Genomic DNA, 19,583 nt, shown 5'->3' with positions numbered 1-19,583 from the left:
TATAATTAAGAGCACCAACAACTGCGATGCTATTGCTTCCATAAAAACAAAGAAAAACCAGACATACCACGATGGCGAAATAACTCCAACTATAACTAAAACTCAAACGTCTGTACACTTCAAACCCACTGGACAATATGAAAAAATCCAACCCTGGTCTAAAGTCACATGACTATAAGAGGCGCCAAATGCTCACCAAACTTTTGGCGGGAAAATACTAATTACATCAAATTGGAAATTAAATAAAATCAAAGCTGCTTGCCATTGTTTTGGCATAAGTTTCTAGTAGAACTTTATTATACAATCTTATCAATTGCAAATTCAATTCTTTTTAATCATAAAACTTAAAAGTTATTTACAAAATTTTCACACGGCTACATTCTCCCCCTCTCCATGAAATGATGTCCCATCATTTAATGATACTATGTACAATGTTTTCAATCAATGAAGGAGATGTAGATTTTAAAATATTGGAGCAAAACAAATTTGCTAACAACTGTGCTCTCTCTTGTCTGTTCTCAACCTCCTGTGTTTGAGACATAACATAAGCGTCATGCCACTTTGGTTTCTTCCTTGTTCTTGACGAACGTCTAACCTCCTCTACTGAGTCATCTTCTACTAGCTCCTCCTCAGCTTGTACTTCTGCATGATCATGCGCTTCATGGATTTCCAATGGCTGTGGTGCCATAGTCGTATCCTTCTGTTTATCAGTGTGTCCTCTTTCAATTTGTATGGTGACAAATTGTTCTTCATCTTCACTATCTGATTCCTTTCTCTGTTCGTCCTGTTTCTCCTCTATCCGCGGATTTCTTTCTCCAAGGCCTTTTCTCTCTGCTGGTTTAGGCCTAAATGTCGTCCCAATAGGAATAATAAGATTCCTATGAATAGTTTTCTCATGCCCATCCTCAGCTGTAATTACATACACAGGAATATCTGTATTCGGTTGAGATTTGATAGTGTAAATTGTTTCTTCAAATTTGTCTGCAATTTTGTGTTTTCCATCATATGCCAATATTTTCAATAAGACTTGATCCCCTATATTCAATTTCTTTGCTTTAGCTTTCTTGTCAAAATTCATTTTCTGTTTATGCCTGGAAGATTCTGCTGTATTCTTTACTAATTCAAAGGTTTCTTTTATTCTGTCCCTTAATTCCGTAATAAATTCGCTGTACGATTCCTTTATGTTGTGCTCCTCAGGTAATCCAAATGTTAAATCTATCGGTAATCTAGGTTTTCTGCCAAACATTAGTTCAAATGGAGAATAACCAGTACTTTCATGTTTTGTACAATTGTAAGCATGAACCAATGAAGAGATATATTTTTTCCAGTCTTGCTTTTCCTTATTCTCTAAAGTTCCTAACATATTGATGAGGGTCCTATTAAATCTTTCTGTCATGCCATTACACATCGGATGGTATGGTGTTACCCTTAGCTAAAGAAAATGGCATTTTCCCATTTTATTTCCATTCATTCAGCATTTTCCAGCCATTTTTCATTTCAAAAACATTTTTCCTACATTTCTCTATCTTTGAATTTTCCAAAACCATTTTCTCACAACCATTTAAAAACCATTTTTCTTGGAAAATGCTATTCAAATGGTAAATTGGCACATTTTATATCCATTTACTTGAGCAAATGGGGAAAAAATGCCTGTTTCACTATCCACTTTGCTTAAGCTAGCCATTTTTCTCCCATTTTTTTTCTGAAACATTTTAAATGAGAAAATGGTTAGTTTTAGGAACATATATACCTTTAGTTTTCAGCTATCATTTCTTAACACTTATAAAGATTCTACATTTAGAACTAATGATAAAGACTGTACATGTTTTATACAAATTTATTCAATATTTCTGTTCATCAATGTACATTGCTAACCTACACTTTGACAACAGAATTAGTCTCTGTCATACCTATTTGGAGATGGACAAACATATGTCTTCCCATGTGCTTTAACAATGTTATTTACATTTGTTATACATGAAATAGGAATCATATCCAATTTTTCAGGACATTCCACTTGCCATACACAACCAACAGACTGTATCTTTTTAAAATAATTCACTAATGCTAAGTTAACAGGTTCCTGATTTCTTTTTAAGCATTGATAAAATGCTATAACTGTACAAAATTGCATTTCTCCACTTATGGCACAAGTTACAACATTTTGCTGTCTTTTTTGTAGCCTTTCATACTCCTTGCCATATACATAAAAACCTTTTCTATACATATCAATTCTGTTAAAAACTTTAACTTCTTTTTCTATAATGCCAAATTTTCTTGCAAGGGTTAGCTCTATTGGAGTTAACACTTTCACATTTGCACTCCCAATTGGCCTAATCCCATCTTCTATTTCATCTTCATACTTGTGCCTTCCTGTAACACTGTCAGTTAGTTCATTGTAAAGTGATAAAACTTGTTCATCTGCACTATCTTTAAGAAAAATATTGTACATTATTGGAGGTACCTTTAACATGTTTATAATATTTGTCAATTGTGTATCAACCCCTTGCGTACCATGAATATGTTTAACAATAAAACCATTGAGATCTTCAAATATAAAACAATTATTTACAAACAATGGTCCTGTTTCTCGCACACATTCAACAAGATGAACTAACTGATGTTGATTTAAAGTTAGATATCGTTTTCCATACAAATATTGATACTGTTCTACAAAAAGAAGCAGCGCTCTTTCAACTGTTTCTAATTCCTCATTACTAATTCCCTCTTTTGAAAGAATGAATATGGATCTAGCCAACAAACAAAAATGTACAAAGTATGGTCCAGACAGTATCCCCTCAAGAAGTGGAATGCCCCAATACAGCAAAAAATTTCTGTATTCTGAGGATTTCCAATGGGCTATTTCATCAATTGACCTTGGTATTCGTGTCACAAAAATAGCAGGTTTTATATTTCTTAACATGTCATTTACTTGACTCCTTAAATGAAAGAATGAAAATTCTTTTGATTTGTTTTTCTTATCAAACCATAAAGTAAGCATTTGTTTAACAGTACCCAAACATACACCATGCATATAGTCTATAACACAACTTTTGACAGGATCAAAATGTTTTAAGTACATGAACCAGAACTTTCCTTTGTGTCCATTAACTGTACATTTTGATTCATTGTTTAAGACTTTTTCAACAGCAGACTGTGCATCTCTATCGATCGTTTCTTTGCTGCGGGGAGGGCCTTTTGGATTTGACTCATCATAAGGAAATATATGAGAAATTCCTCCTGTTTCATGTTTGTGAGTTTCTCCTTTTTGTAAACAAAACCAACAACTGTATTCACCATTAAACTGATTACAGTTATATACCAGTGCTCTTGCAGGAAGGTCACATGTACATGTTAAAAGAATGCATTTGCATAAAAAACTGTTGCCATCACTGTCAATAAAGTTATGTCCTCTTGATTCCAAATACTGCATTTCACTGAAAAGTGGTTTGAAGAATGACCACATCTGTGGTTTTTTGTTTGAAATCCAAACACCATAAAGCAATGCATTCTGTCGTCGTTTTCGCTGAGAAAGTGGGAGTTCATTGACTAGCATATACACAGGCCAAATACTTACATTTGATGACTTGAAAAGAGGTGCACCGTCGGTGTTTAATGAAAATGATAAATTGTTTTTGTTGCTAAGAATTCCATTATTTTCAAAGAATTTTTTGTACAAATTTCCATCATATATGTCACTTAATTTACTCTTAAAATTGTGTTCGTAGTGTTGAAATCTATGCTTTCTAACAGAATTGCAAAAATCAGGGGTTTTCCAAAGAGAAGTTAATTGAGACACTAATTTGATTTGTAAGAAATAAGCCATTGCTCCAGTTTGAGTCAAAGATTTTTTGCAAGATGGACATTGTTTACTGTGTTTTTCTACCACTGTGTAACAATAATTACAGTGAAATATTATGTTTGGTAAGGCACCACAAGAGAATCTTTTGATAAAATTTCTAAAGTGGTACAAACTACCCATCAGTCGATTGCAGTGTGGTAAAATACAAGCCATAAACTTTAGCAAGTATGATACTGCTTCATCTGGTAGACGGAATCTTATAACAAAACAGCATATGAGTAACACAACTACACCAACGGAATGACGAGAATTTTCAAATAAAGGGATCTCACTTTGATCTTTGATCTTTATCTCCTCTTCTTCTTTGGAACAAGTTTGCAAAATTTCATCTGAAATAATTTGTCCTATATGTTCTATCTCTATTCCGTCATATTCAGTGTATGTAGAAGTAAAGTCATCCTCATTTGCCAACAAATCACTGTCCCTCAATTTTGCTTCTTCATGAAAGGCAAATAAAATCTCATCAAACTGTTCATCAAAAGCATTATTTGACTCAGCACATTCCATTGCTGGTTCATCTTGACCATGCTGTTCAACACGTTGATGCTGTTCATCTTCAACATTTTGTGAAATGGTGACATTGACACATTCTGTCACAGATGAAGTGCAATTCAAACTGTCATACAATTCATCTGAGTTGTTGTTTCTGTGCTCAGAATTTTCATCTGTAACAAATGCACCACTTGCTTGGGATTCAGATTCTGTTTTGTTCATTTTGATTTCATGTTGTGAATTGTTTACTGTTTCAAGTACTTCTGCATGTTCTGCAAGTTGTGCATCTGCACTGCAGGCTAAGCTGCTTTCAACTACTTCAAGTTGTCCACTTGGTGTTGAATTCACCTGTAAAAAAAAATAACAATGTATTTGAAATTTAATTTATTAACACATAAAGTTTAATTTTCAATTTGGTGTGAATTTTGATATCAATTTAGTTCATAATATAAATATTGGGTTTTAAAGGGTTGATTTCAAACTATTGTGTTTAAATTCTCTTATTTTAGAATTATGAACCTCATTTCTTTTACATGCATGGTGGATCTATACTTGTAAACATTCAAGGCTAATATACATATTCCGCATTCTATATATTTTAAGAAATTGAATAAGAGAAGAAGAAATACATACATTAGTCCAGCTTTATCTATAACTGTACTATCAGTGGCAGTATTAAGCCTTAGCATCGTTTTTTTCTAAACCCCCCCCCCCCCCCCCGCAAATTGATGTTTTAGTTGTTTTTCCAATGCCCAGCAAGATCCCTCTACATTTAGTTGGATTGAATCCGACCTTTTGATGGCCTTTTTTCATTTATCATCATGGTTATAGAATACCAGGCTCAACAATATGACCACCCCCCCCCCCCCTTCTAATATGTCTGCTATAGCTTTCATGTTCTCACCACATTCTAGACAGAATCAACTTCAAAAGCACATATTTTCATTACAAAGAAAAATATGTAGTATAATTATCTCTAATCCCTGCCATATAACTAATTAATATTCGTAACACGTATATAGTCCTACCTTATCTTTTCTTTTGCGGTATCTCTTTTTCGGTGGGGTCTCCATCGCGTTCTTGCGCCGTAACAACTTTATACCTACCGGAAATCAGCGCCTTCAACATAGGAGAGCGCACTGGCGGGAGATTCTAGCTTAACACATTAGACGCACTTCGACCTGGCACTTTGAACTGTTGAAAGATGGCTCAATTATTCCACAGGGAAGATTCACATTTTTTAGTGTTTTTTGATGCTGACAAAACTGTGCAATTATTGCCAAAGCAGAAGATTACCTTCTTGGATGAAGATAATGTGACAGTTTTCTTTCCTACATCAAATCTTCGAGAGGATGGTACAGAAGAAATTGAAGATATAGCATACACTGGAAGAGTATTCTTTTCAGGAAGTAAGTAAATATATACATTTTTTAAAATTAATATCAATTTAGGAAAAAAATCTTTTAGAGAAAACAAGCTAAAAGTTCCCAAAATTCACATCTAGGCCTACCAATACATGTACGTACCAGGCCATGTCTACATTTACCACATGGCCACATTGCATTGGAAAATTCCATCTGGGTTTTACATGTTTTGTATGAAAAATCGTTTTAAATCCTGTTATTTCAAAAGTATTTAGGCATGTAATATTAAAATCATTTTGAAAAAAAAAAAATTGTTCCAACAGCTATGAAATAAAAATTTATACATTTGAAAAAAAGGCGCGCGTATGGTTGATTATATAGAGGGCGTTATGGTGTAATAAATGCACTTTCCCGAATAGGCATCGGAACACCTCGGGTACTTAGGAAGTGAAGGCCAGCCAACATCACATCGTGAAAATGTGATTTTTTGTAAATACTGTGCGTTTATTAGATATTACTTGACAATGGAATTGTTTCATACCAGTCGAAAAAAACTAAAAGGGAGTTACTGTTACGATATAGGCGTGTAAGTAATTTTAATGATTTTTGTGTATAATTCAACAATCCACGTCGAGGAAATTCGAGACTTAGAAACGTACACAGAGAGTAATAGTTATCATCCGAATGTAATAGATATATTACGAATTTATTATATACATTACATCAACATTATCGCTAGAAATAATTAAGTAGTATGCAGACTCGTCGGAAAATTGCTCTAACTTTAATGTAATTTCTGTGGAAACGAGGGGGTTATTCAGATTAATTCGGTCTTTCCTGATCACCCCCTCGTTTCCACAGGAATTAAGTCTAATGTCAAGCAATATCTTTTCAATTTGTGTACAAAGTGTTGAGAATGAGGGAGAAAGCAGAATCTGTACACTGCTATACACATAATTCCAACAAACAAAATAATGTTGTGGAAGAAAGTCATTACATTGATATTAATTTGTTATAATTTTGTCATATACTCTGGATTAACGCAAATGACATCCCCTGGACCCTGCTTGGTTATACATGTACAGACATGAAGTCTACACAATACAAATAGCCTAATTGATTTTAAATTGGATGATTTAATTTTAATACTGCTGTATACAGTTACACTATTAACAATTCAAAGTACATGTACAGGTGTTAACCAAGCATTATTATAATACTTTTGTATGAATATTTTAGGTGCTTCAAAATGCAGAGGAATGAAATCGAAAATTGATGAGGGGGATGGCGGTGAAAGAGATACAGATTTCTTTACTTCTTTACAAAACCAGGCAAAGGAAGTTAAAAGCTGTGGGAAAAGGGGTGCAAGCATAAAACTGAAAAGAGCACTGGAGGAGGAAACGAGGGAAATGGCAGCAAAAAAAGGGCAAAAGCAAAAATCAAAAAGTGACTCTACCACTACATCGGCAGCAGAAAAAAAAACAACCAAAAGAAAAACAAAAACTGACACACCCCTCAGTGAACTAGAAGCAAAGAAATCCAAATCACAAATAACAAAGGACTTGAAATTAAAAGAAATGATGGCATTTGCAGGAGTAAGTTCTGCAGAAAGTCCAAAAGTTTCAGATTCCAACATCTCTATGGAATCTCAAAGCAGACAAAACAAGCCTCAGTGTAGCTGCAGCCCTAGAAAAGAGGCATTGGCAGACAGCACATCTGCAACAGGTGTTGCAAGTGGGTTTCAAGGAAGGCAAACAGAAACTTTACAACATATAAATGCTACTGTCCCGTCCGAAACCAGCACTAAGAAAATTGTTGAGCCAGAGCAAACAACATCAGCTACTTCCATGCTTGTTTCTTCTAGCTTAAACTTATTGAATTCTAATGATCTGGAGCCTACAGATCTGGAGTATAACAACACTGGGGAGGTATGTACATGTTCAAGCACTTTAACATGTAATACAGAGTATAAGAAAACTTATGTATCTTGAGAAATTTTGAAAAGGAATTTAAAGATTTGCTTTTGTTTTAGGTTGATTTCTCCGATGCCTATTATGTGCCAGAATATGGTTATAATTCAGACATGGGTCAATCTGAGACTTGCGGACAATCATCCCCCATTCAAAATGTTATTGGTAAGATTAAAAAATGTGAAATAATGTGATGCAATTAATATTTGATTGTAAAGTTTTGAAAACCTTTTTTTTTAAAATTTACTTCACATAGACTGGAAAACAGGCTTATTCAAAGCATGTTTTCCAGTCTATGTGAAGTAAATATATATACTGCTTTTTATATCACATTCTTCATTGCTTGAATAATGTTTTTTTTAAACATTCATAAGGTTACTATCAGCAGCTGGACCCTTCACAACAGGGAACAATTCTTGGATTCCTGAATATGCTGTCCTCTGAGTTGCATGGTATAACATATGGGCAGTCACCAAGCAGTTCCACCAACCCACCAAACAGTTCAAACATGACTGGGAATGATTTTTCAGTAGAACAACACAGAGCTCTGTCTGCTGATGCATCAACAACAGATGAAAATGAGGTATGATATGATGTATTTTAAATATTTAAGTTAAATCTGAAATTTTTTATCAGATATCACTTAAAGTTTAAAGCTTGGGCAAGCTGAAAATTATAGATAAAGAAATGACTCTAAATTTTATTTATCTCTGCTGCATAACTTGTTTACTTTTTAACTGTTAAAAGTCAGTGAAATTCATTTATTAAACAAATTAACAAAGATTGAATGATTGAATATTGTTTAACGTCCTGCTCGAGAATATTTCACTCTTATGGAGATGTCACCACTGCCGGTGAAGGGCTGCAAAATTTAGGCCTATGCTCGGCGCTTATGGCCATTGAGCAGGGAGGGATCTTTATCGTGCCACACCTACTGTGACACAGGACCTCGGTTTTTGCGGTCTCATCCGAATTAACAAAGAAAGTTACTGTCAGATACATCGAGTCATTTGTACAGTCAAACTTCACTATCTTGAATTCGCTTGCACTGAGAAAAAACTTTGAGATATCCGAGGATTTGAAAAATTAGAGGTAGGATACTTAAAGAATTAGTGGTTGGAACTAATTCCAAATCACTTTAAAATTTGACATATCCATGGTATTCCAATACCAATGTTCAACTGTATTTTTGTATATTTTAGCGAAAGGTGCCATTGATAATGGATAAGGATGACATTTTCAAGGATGTCCTTGTTAACCCATCTAAACTAAGAAATGCAGAATCAAGTGCGCTGATGGCAAAACATCCCGCAGCATTTCTGTTGAATAAAGTTTTGGATTTGGTATTCCGTGTAGACGAGTTGAAAACCTCCAAAGGTGTAAAAGGCCTGAACACACACAAAATGGAAGCCATAAGTGGTAAATATTCTTTCCTCCATCTTTTTGGAACTTGTAAATTCTGATCAATTTCAATTATTCTTTTAGGACTTCTTTTTCTCTCGATTTTCTCATGTGCGTGTTTAATTTTCTTTTGCAATCTTACTGTTATTAACAAAATACAGGCATTATATTCTTGTTTATGACCTCTCTGTCCTTTAATAATAAAGAAGGTTAATCTCATGCCAAGGAAAGTTGGCTTATAGAAGTCAACAATGGTACCATTAAATGATGTGACAAGTTAGTACATGTATTGTTTGGTTTTTTTTTTCTTATCATATTTAACTTGTATGTTTTATTTCAGAGTACCTGTTCGCATGGTGTACCAAAATGGATATCGAAAATGTTTCATCCAAGACACAGACAACTATAGTTCAGAACAAGATCGGAAATTTGAGATTTAAAGGAGTGAAAAAAACAAAACTTGCAAAGAAAATGAACAAGTAAATTTGTTGCATGTCTGTGTTAATACCATTTAGATACTGCTTGTAAACTGCCAAATCTGTGGAGAGGATCCAAAATTTATTTTCATATTTTACTTATTGTAAAAATGGTTTTAAAATGGTTATTAAATGGTTTAAAAGAGAACCATTTTTGTCTCATTTGCATAAATGGTTTTTGAATGGTTAATTTGCATGTTATAAGGCCCAAAAAAATGGTGTTTGAATGGATGTTTACTGATGGTTTGAATGGAAATAAAATGAAAAATGGTTTTTAAATGATCTTATCCTTTCTGTTGAGAATTCTTGAAAGAGTTTGGGAAAGAAATGGCTCCTGAATGGTTTTAAAATGGTCTGAAAAGAAATGGTCTTTGAATGGTATTTAAATGGATTTCATTTTGATAAGGCTCTTCTGACATGAGGATTTTCTTCTCAAACATCTCTCGCATTTCTTAATCCAATTTTCTACATCCGAGTTCATGCCTGTCCAAAAAAATCTATCCCTTAATAAAGAAAATGTTCTATCCTTCCCTGCGTGACCCATATTATTGTGTAGTCCTGTTAAAGCTATAGGTGTAAGTTGATTTGGCAATACAAGTTGACTGATGATGTTGTCTTGACTCTTAATTTCTCTGTATAATACCCCTCTTTTTAATTTCAAATTGTTGAAGTTCCTACACATGTTCATATGATCTTTGCCTTTTGGAATTTTGTGTTTCACTGGAAGAGCTTTTGCCTTCACTGCATTTATCCAAAATCTAATAAGTGGATCATCTCGTTGAATTCTCCGAAGTTCTCTCAATTCTAGCTGAGCCAATGGTTGTCCTGGAAACTCTGTTGCTTCAATTATATCAAAAGGTTCTACTGTTTCTACCATATTAATGATGTGTTGTTGTACTTGCACAGAGTTGTATACTGTTTTGACTGTCTCCGAACTGATGTTCTTATTGGAATTAGGATACCTAGATAAAGCATCAGCGTCTGTGTTCTGTTTTCCTGGCTTATAAATAATATCGAAATCAAAAGCTGATAATGCAGAAACCCATCTTTGACCTGTGGCATCTAACTTTGCTGATGACAAAACGTATGTTAAAGGATTGTTATCTGTCTTGACGGTGAATTTATGCCCATAGAGATAATCATAAAATTTCTCTGTAACTGCCCACTTCAAACATAGAAATTCCAACTTCATGGCATGATAATTTTCCTCAGATTTTCCTAATGTTCTGCTAGCATAACTAATAACTCTAAATTGTCCATCCTGTTCCTGGCACAAAACTGCTCCTAACCCCTCTGAACTTGCATCTATATGAAGCTCGAATGGCTTGTCATAGTCTGCATAAGCCAAAATAGGTGCATTTGTCATATGATGTTTCAGCTCATTAAATGCTGCTTCATGCTGATGATCCCAAGTCCATCCTTTCACTTCTGATCTAACCCTTTTCTTTCTCTGATTCTGTGGGGGCATAATTTCCTGTAAAGGTCTTACAATTTTGCTGAAATCCTTGATGAAACGTCTATAAAATCCTGCAAATCCAACAAATTGTCTTACTTCATCAGGATGAGTAGGAGTTGGCCATTCTAAAACCTTCTTAACCTTTTCTGGATCTGTAGATATGCCTTGTTCTGATACGATGAATCCGACATACTTTACCTCTTTATGGAATAAATTGCATTTCTTTGGATTCAATTTGAGATTGCACTCCTTTAATCTCCTAAATATGATTTCTAATCTTTCTAAATGTTGCTCATATGAATCCGAAAAAATTATCAAATCGTCCAAATATATGACGCATATTTTCATATTCAAATCTCCTAAGCATTCTTCCATTAAACGCTGATAAGTTGCTGGACTGTTTGAAAGGCCAAATGGTAAACGATTGAATTCAAAAAATCCAATAGGTCCAACAGTAAATGCTGTTCTGTGTTTATGATTTTCTTCGATTTCGATTTGATGATATCCGGATTTCATGTCCAGAACTGAAAAATACTTTGATCCTGATAATGTGTCAAGAATGTCTTCTATCCTGGGAAGGGCATATGAATCTCTGATGGTTTTCTTGTTGAGCATCCTATAATCTACGCACATCCTAATATTGCCATCTTTTTTCCTTACAAGAACAACATTCGATGCAAAGGGTGAACTTGACTTCCTAATTATTCCTGCAGATATTAAATGCTCAATATGTTTTCTAACTTCATCTATCATAGCTGGTGGTATACGTCTGTACCTTTGTTTAAAAGGCGTTTCATCCAGTAAGTTGATCCTGTGTTTAACATCTGTATAATGACCGATGTCAGTATCTCCCTTAGAAAATATACCCTTATAATGCCTGAGTAATCTCCATATATCCTCTATCTGCTTATCAGATAAATCAGTATTATCCAAAGTAAGATTCCTAATCTGTTCTGGTTGGTTATCTTGGTGTGCTTCATCAGGCAGGAGCTGACTCAACTGCACTAGTTGTACTTCACACAGCACCGACTTTGGCTGAACTGATACCATCCGTGTAGTTATATTAGATACATGGACATCAACTTGTCTTGTCTGGGCTGAAAAAGTCATGACTGTTGGAACTATATCCAAATCCTTTGGCAAAATTGACTTTTTTGTATGTTCCAAAATAGCATACGTATCAGGGTGCTGAATCCTGCTATTGGCATCAATGTATCCTCTTATACAGATGCTACTATTTGGCTTGATAATGATTTTAGAATTCTCAGCTGAATGAACCAAGGCTAATCTATTGTTTGTCCTTTTCAGTTCCCTTTCCTGCATCATCATAGACCTAAATGCCAAGTACCATGATGTAAACAAAGCAGCATTCTGTAAAAACCTGTCTCCAAATTGATCTCTACAACCCTCCATTAAATGACGTAAAATGTTAGTGCCAATCAACAAAGGTGTCTTTTCACTGTATGCCGTTGTTGGTACAACCAAAAAAATACATGTATGAGAATCAGATATAGGGATACCCGCTGATTCCAACTCAACCTCTATAAATCCTAAATAAGGGAGAGTATCGCCATTTGCACATTCTATTTGCAAAATGTCATTGAGAGACTGCAGTTCTCTATGACTCAGATTTTCTCTATAACACTTTTCGCTGATTGTACTAACAGCACTACCAGTATCAACCAAAGAATTTACTTCTATTCCATCTACTTTGACCACTGCTTCATTGCTACTACCTACAATCTCCTCAAAAGGGCGTGCTCTCTTTGCACCTAGTACCCGCCCCTCGTACAAGGTGGTCCGTAGTTTAAATTCTTTGAATGATCTAGTCTGACTGTGCATTGCCATTTAAAATGCCCATATTGCTTACATCTATAACATTGAGGTCCTAAATTCTGCTCAGAATTATGCCCTCTGTCCTGATTAGAATCTTTTGAGAAATCTGAATTGTAATTCTGCTTATTCCTAGATCGACCTCTTCCTGAAGACTTGTTTCTATTTGGTTGGTGGTGATATGTTTGTTGTTTAAGCTCTGAAATCTCCTTACCCATAGCTTTCATTGTCATCGACATATCCTGTACTAAATACTTGAGCTCGGATATTTCTGACTCTTTGCTAGTACTTGCACTGTCAGTCACATTCTGTTGAGCATTTAATGCTTTCCTAGACCCTTTTTCTGCTACTGGGACTTTATGTTCTCTCTCAATTTTTCTAAGTTCTACTCTCAACTTGTCAAAATCTGCAATCATTTCATATTTGAAACCAGATATATCTTTCAACTCTTGTCGAAGACCAGACCAAAATTTGGACTTCAACATCTCATCTGATCCATAACTCCCTATCAACCCTTGTTCAACAAGTTTCCTTAAAATGTCTTCCAGTCTACATGACCATGAAGTAACATCTTCAGTCTGTTCTTGCTTAGCGCTGTAAAATTTTGCAAGTAATTCTTCTTTTGTATCAACTGTACCATATACACTCTCAAATTTTTCTAGAACAGCCTTAATTCTAACACCAGGTCCCAATCTCATCAAGATTCTACTAGCTTCACCTCTGACTGACCTTCTAATTGCTTGCATAATAACTTCCTCTTTATAGATCTCATCATGCAATAAACTTTTTACTTCGTAGCACCACTGGTCATAATCTGCTTCACCTTTAGTGGCACTTTCCCCATAGAAAATAGATAGTCGAGGTTGACTAGGATGACCTGATTGCATTATAGTTATCGGTTTAGATTCAACTTTTTCCTCTGATTTTGCTTTTTGCTGAAAAATCTTCCAGCCATTTTTTAAGATCCTCGGGTGTATCTGTTTTAGGCTTTAGACCTAATTCCTTAAAAGCACTTAAAAGCTTCTTTTCATCCTCAGATGCCATAATTTAAACCAACCGAGTTCTCGAAAACGACAGCGTAAATAAACTGTGATAAGAAATGAACACGATTTAGTGCACTGACTTAACAACTATCAACCGAAACGCGCAAGTGTAAACACACGGTACATACACCAAGTATGATAATGTCTAGCTATATCTCATGCAAACTACACACCAATGATAATATTGAAGTTTGACAATGAAATACTATGGTAGTTGTTTTGTAAAACTAGTAATTAATACCTTTGGTTTTATCAACTGGACACTTCCGGTTGAAAATACGCACTTCCGGTAGACGACAGACAAACTATATCAACCCGAATACCTTAGCCAAGTCACTGTCAATGTCTACTTGCTTATACCAATCTGACACTGAATGCAAACTGAAATATGTATCAATAACAAACTGACAGACTCAGATCTAATAATAAACTCCCAATTATCTAATCTTAATACTACCAATCTCTGACTGTATAATCACCAAGAAACAATGTCAAATAATTGCGCTCAACTTGTTTTCTTGGTAGCTATTAACTTAATTATCAACAACACTTGCATGCAATGTTAGTAGTGCCATGCTATGCCCTAACTTAATCATTTATTCATAGTAAGAAATTTTGAAATTTTATTTAGATTTGTTTGCTTACCGATCTGCTGACTTTAGCCTTGACTGTGTCTATTGTCGAATGGATCACAAACACAATTTAAAAAAACAAACAAAAAAACACACACACAAAAAAAAATCACAGGGCCATGAACAATAGCACAAATAAACACAGTAATATGATCCAAAGAATTGTTGTTGTTTGTTTTGTTTTTGAAATAAATAAAAGTCCAAACGATCCAAGAAAACACAAGTTGTGTCACTGTCAAACAATGTTTACATCGAAACTGCAATATTTCCGGTGTGACACGCAGAGACAAGTAGTACGTAAAACAATTCGGAATCTCTCTGTCACTAAGTCCGTCAGATGTTGGTGCGCAAATCCGAATTCTGGAATTCCATTAGTTGATCCAAGTATTGGATCCGCCCTCCGAATTCACAAGTCCTTGGCGATTTTGAATCCGCTTTGACGTTACTTGGATCCGCCTCTACAGGTGCGCGCCTTCCTTGCGGAACGAAATCCAGCGAACCGGTCCAATCTGATGAGTAGATTTCACTCGTCAATAGGCTAAGAATAAATTGAATTCTGTGGAGACCAATTTTTTTTTTTTCTGTGGAAATAACTCACTGTGGGTGTTCACACGAAGCGGGGCTATTCAAACCAAGCTGGGGGCTCCATATGTAACTAACGATGCGTTGATAGAAATACAACAACAGCGTAAATCCTTGTTAAAAGTTCGTGTTTATATTTCATTCAAATAGAATAAACTGAAATGCCCTGTAACAAACAGAAAGCCGCATATCAAAATGACATGAAAATGTACATCACGTCAAATACATATATACATTTTATACATGTTATATATACATATATTGTATCATTTGAAACTTAGCATAAAGTTATATCAAATGATATTCAAGCACTTTAATCACAATTTATAAAAGTGATCCACCGAACTTATTTATATTTAATAAGTGAGAAAAATAAGATTAAAAACAAAATATTTATATTATTGCTTTAGTTGACTTTTATATTGCTTAAACAGTCTAAATAGTATAACTTACCAAAGTTATGGACTTTAGGCTTGATATTTATCAAATGTAAAGCTGTAAACTATATTTCAAAGCTTCTTTGGTGCAACTGCAATAAAAGTTAAACATGCACTTTGTTAGATATTAGCAATATAATTAAGAGCACCAACAACTGCGATGCTATTGCTTCCATAAAAACAAAGAAAAACCAGATATACCACGATGGCGAAATAACTCCAACTATAACTAAAACTCAAACGTCTGTACACTTCAAACCCACTGGACAATATGAAAAAATCCAACCCTGGTCTAAAGTCACATGACTATAAGAGGCGCCAAATGCTCACCAAACTTTTGGCGGGAAAATACTAATTACATCAAATTGGAAATTAAATAAAATCAAAGCTGCTTGCCATTGTTTTGGCATAAGTTTCTAGTAGAACTTTATTATACAATCTTATCAATTGCAAATTCAATTCTTTTTAATCATAAAACTTAAAAGTTATTTACAAAATTTTCACACGGCTACATCTTATTTGCAAACAAAATACATTTTATCATACCGGGGGAAATCCCACAAAAATTTATATAAAAATAATTGAGAGCTTGCATCACTCTTTCGATGGTGAAATCATACTTCATAAGAATTTTTTTTAAAGAGCCATTAAATAAAATTTTGTTATAATGCTAACTTACCATTCCGATTGATGAAGAGTGAGGCCAGCAAAAATACGAGCATCATCATGAGTGTCGAGGATACAAATGCAGCAAGCTGGCGTCGTTGTTTTAGTTTTATTAAATTATGAAAGAGTGAGTAATAAAACAAGCACCGAGAATTTTTTATTATAATATATAGACCGAGGTTTTCAACCGGTCGTTAAGTGCGGGGCGGAGCTAAATTTAAGCAGGTGTGAAGCCCCGAGGGAACCCTGCTCGCTTGTGTATGCCGTCCCCAATACACAGGATGTTATCTGCGTTGCCTGCATTACCTATTCGTTTTCGTAAATTCAGGGTAGTCATTTTTCTTGTGCAGGTTAATCGAAATTTTCATAATTTAAAAATCTAATGAATCAAATATGTTAAGCTCGTTAAAATTTTGTATAAATGAGGAAGTTAGCTATTGGAAAATTAGGCAGAACATTCTTTATTACAATCATTTTGTCGCCATATTTCGAGGGAAATTATTTAAACAAGGTTTGGGCGTCCGAGTGAGAGGTAGCGCTCTCGCTTCTCACCGTTGCGACCCGAGTTCGATCCCCGTGGTCAGCAGTGGTTGTATGTGAGAGGGTATGGCGGTCGCCCACTCGGACACGTGGGTTTCCTCCGGGTACTCCGGTTTCCCCCCACATAAATGACCCCTAGTGCAAACATCCGTGCATGAAAGGACCCCATTGGAAATAAGCTTTCGAGCTTTCACGAGTTATCCTTGGTATCTATGTATGTTTGTATGCATTTTTTAATGACGTATATACTCATAATTAATTTTTTCTTCATAAACATTAATTATATATAATTACATGTGCGACGTTTCCAAACGAAGGTCGATACTTTCAGTTTTTAAACATAAAATCAATGTCCGTGTAAATTACATTCTAACACTCCGTAATTATCAATCGTACCTACTCCTAAACATAATCTATTATAATCTATTGTAATTGTACACAAAATTTACTGCTATCATTGTGTGACTATCTATACATGAAAAAGCCACCACGTGAGAATTGTTCCCCCATCGAACTAGTATGCGATATAAACATCAAAAGATAGCACGGGCACCTCGAACGACATATAAGGTAGATAAGGTATATACAAGGACTGGTAACTAAATATCCATCAATTTCTAGCATCCAATCTGAAGCTTAATTTCTCCTGATTGACGAGGGTTTACAGACCAGGTAATTTTGAAGGCGGTACTTATTTTCTCGGACTGCGCAGAATGGTGACTAACAAGAGTCTGCGCTTGATAAAATCTCCAAAGCTCGTTTAAGATATTGTAGTACTTTAAATTACACAAAAGACCCATTGTACGTGGTTTGAGGGCGCAAATACTTATCAAGAAGTAGTTTCCTGATGAGGTTTGATTATATAGCTATAAATCAAAGTACTGAAAGTACTGAAAAGCGCTATGCTGACTACATAGATTGCGTCTGTAATGATAATGAGGAAAAACAGCAGGAGAAGTTCATGCTTTTTATTCTATATTTTCACACAATTAAAGGATTCGACCCACAAACCACCAACTATGGCCTAGTCTTAAAAATGATTGATTTTGATATGAAATATTACCAAGGATTTGTGCTATTTGTAATCGTTTTTCTTTTCTTTATTGTGCCATGTCTTCAAATTTAGGGTATTTTTTGTCACTGTCTTCAATGTAACGTCAAAGTTGTGTAAGTGCTGATCTCTTTCATTATATCAATATATATATGTAATATATACAGCACCTCACATATACAAAATTTACAAACAGCACATTATGTATAAAAGAATTGAATATTCTCCCTGATAACATTTTCTATTAATATTCCCACAGAGTTTAATACATATGTACACTTATTCAACACCGTGTATAGGTAGATCGATATTACCGACAGTGTATTATAAGTATGTCACAGTATTAGTATTTTGACTCTGTCATTTCCATAATACTTCATGGAACTTTTTATTATTTCATCCTAGCGTGAACTTAATATTTAACATCTCATTCAACAATTGTGCATTTTAAATAAATGATATATATGCTAACGTTTCGAATTACGCTTTAAATTTGCCCGAAAAGTAGGGCAACGAGGATACCGCGTTATGACGCTTCCTGTTAGCTCGAATTTTTTCGCATTTCTATAACAGATGCATGTGAACGCAGCTGATACGGTATCTGATCGCGTAGCATTCATTACATTGCAAATGAATAGTAGATTATCAATAATGCGGCGCAGTGAAGAGGTAATCGAGACTTTGGTGGAACAACCAGTATGCAGAAGCAACTAATGATCATGATGTAAGTGAATTTATTCAATAACAATTAGGCCTAGTGAAATACGAAAGTTTGCGCGATTTTCACTATCAGATCAATCATGCCCTATATATTTGGTTGGTTTTTTTAAGTTTGGCATGTGTCATATATTGGGTAAAATTTGAACAAATTACTGCATGATTGAGGGGGGTGGGTGTAAAATATGAATCCTCTTTGAAATTATATTTGCAGTCGCTCTGATAAAGATTGGTAATTAATACATCGTTTGAAATACACACTTATTTTTATATTGTTTCCCACAATCCAGAAGATATGTCCACTGTGGTTTAATGTACATATGATACATGTACACTGTATACGTTGTATAGCATTGCTGCCATGGATGAACTATAAATATGTCAAGTACACATGAACCTTTATTGGTAAAGCTAGGACTGTTGTCTTGTGTATTATGATAAGTCTATCAAAAAGATTCCATATTCCAGATACTATGTTACATTTGGGGCAAGTTCAACTGTCGGTCCGGGTGATGGTCATGCAGACTGTACTTAAGTAATGTAAACTAGTGTTGGGAATAGACATGCACATTGGGCATGAATAACTTGGGTATCCGACGATGATAAATGGGCAGTAGTTATAATTTCAGCCGCCAATCTTCATGAATATTTTATCCTTTCCTGTTACATGTACTTCACCTAATAATGATATCATATTTCAGCATCTATTGTAGATGTAGATGACTAAAGGCATTGGTCAAGTGATCTTGTTACAAACTTGCACGACTTGGTATCTATATTTTAGGACATGTTAAAAAATAATCCATTATTTTATAATTTGCAATCTAAGAAATAATGGATTATTTTTTAACATCCCCAAAAATACAGATATCAAGTTGTGCAATTCTCCATGGAGAATTAAATTCAATATATATATAATATATACTGTTATCAAACATTGCAAAAATGTTTTCAATAATTATGACAATAATCATCTCGTCTTTCATATGAAATCAGTTAATATTATTTGGCAAATACATCAAAGTAAAGGTTCCCAATCTTTCACTTAAATCAGACTGCAT

The 19,583-nt window shown here is 34.6% G+C and overlaps 4 protein-coding genes across 5 annotated transcripts in view; 1 reads left to right on the top strand and 3 right to left on the bottom strand.

The window, feature by feature from the left end:
• Window positions 1-5,507, bottom strand: part of LOC125665803 (uncharacterized) — a 5,967-nt gene extending 460 nt beyond the window's left edge. For both annotated transcript variants that reach the window (XR_008802408.1, XM_048898686.2), the window contains exons 1-2: window positions 5,383-5,507; window positions 1-4,702 (exon numbers count right to left, since the gene is read on the bottom strand). The exon at window positions 1-4,702 is cut by the window's left edge. Coding sequence is in view for 1 of the 2 variants with exons in the window: in XM_048898686.2 (XP_048754643.2) it covers window positions 1,895-4,702; window positions 5,383-5,427 (2,853 nt within the window). In the remaining variant the exon portion in view is untranslated. The remainder of the gene's footprint in view (window positions 4,703-5,382) is intronic.
• The window catches only part of LOC125670144 (uncharacterized), a 21,056-nt gene extending 4,571 nt beyond the window's left edge, over window positions 1-16,485 (bottom strand). The window contains exon 1 of the mRNA XM_048905133.2: window positions 16,228-16,485. Within this exon, the coding sequence (XP_048761090.2) occupies window positions 16,228-16,276 (49 nt within the window). The 5' untranslated portion in view covers window positions 16,277-16,485. The remainder of the gene's footprint in view (window positions 1-16,227) is intronic.
• The window catches only part of LOC125670090 (uncharacterized), a 675,065-nt gene that overhangs the window by 550,940 nt on the left and 104,542 nt on the right, over window positions 1-19,583 (bottom strand). The gene's annotated exons all lie outside the window — the stretch shown is intronic.
• On the top strand, window positions 5,510-9,844 carry LOC125665809 (uncharacterized). The gene is made up of 6 exons (XM_048898694.2): window positions 5,510-5,763; window positions 6,958-7,646; window positions 7,751-7,853; window positions 8,063-8,271; window positions 8,891-9,107; window positions 9,430-9,844. The coding sequence occupies exons 1-6, from the start codon at window positions 5,559-5,561 to the stop codon at window positions 9,570-9,572; spliced, it is 1,566 nt and encodes a 521-aa protein (XP_048754651.2). The 5' UTR covers window positions 5,510-5,558; the 3' UTR covers window positions 9,573-9,844.

This window comes from Ostrea edulis, chromosome 4, assembly GCF_947568905.1.
Source record: "Ostrea edulis chromosome 4, xbOstEdul1.1, whole genome shotgun sequence".
Classification (NCBI taxonomy): domain Eukaryota; kingdom Metazoa; phylum Mollusca; class Bivalvia; order Ostreida; family Ostreidae; genus Ostrea; species Ostrea edulis.
The sequence above is the reverse complement of the archived record's forward strand: the minus strand, read 5'-3'. Positions and strand labels throughout refer to the sequence as shown.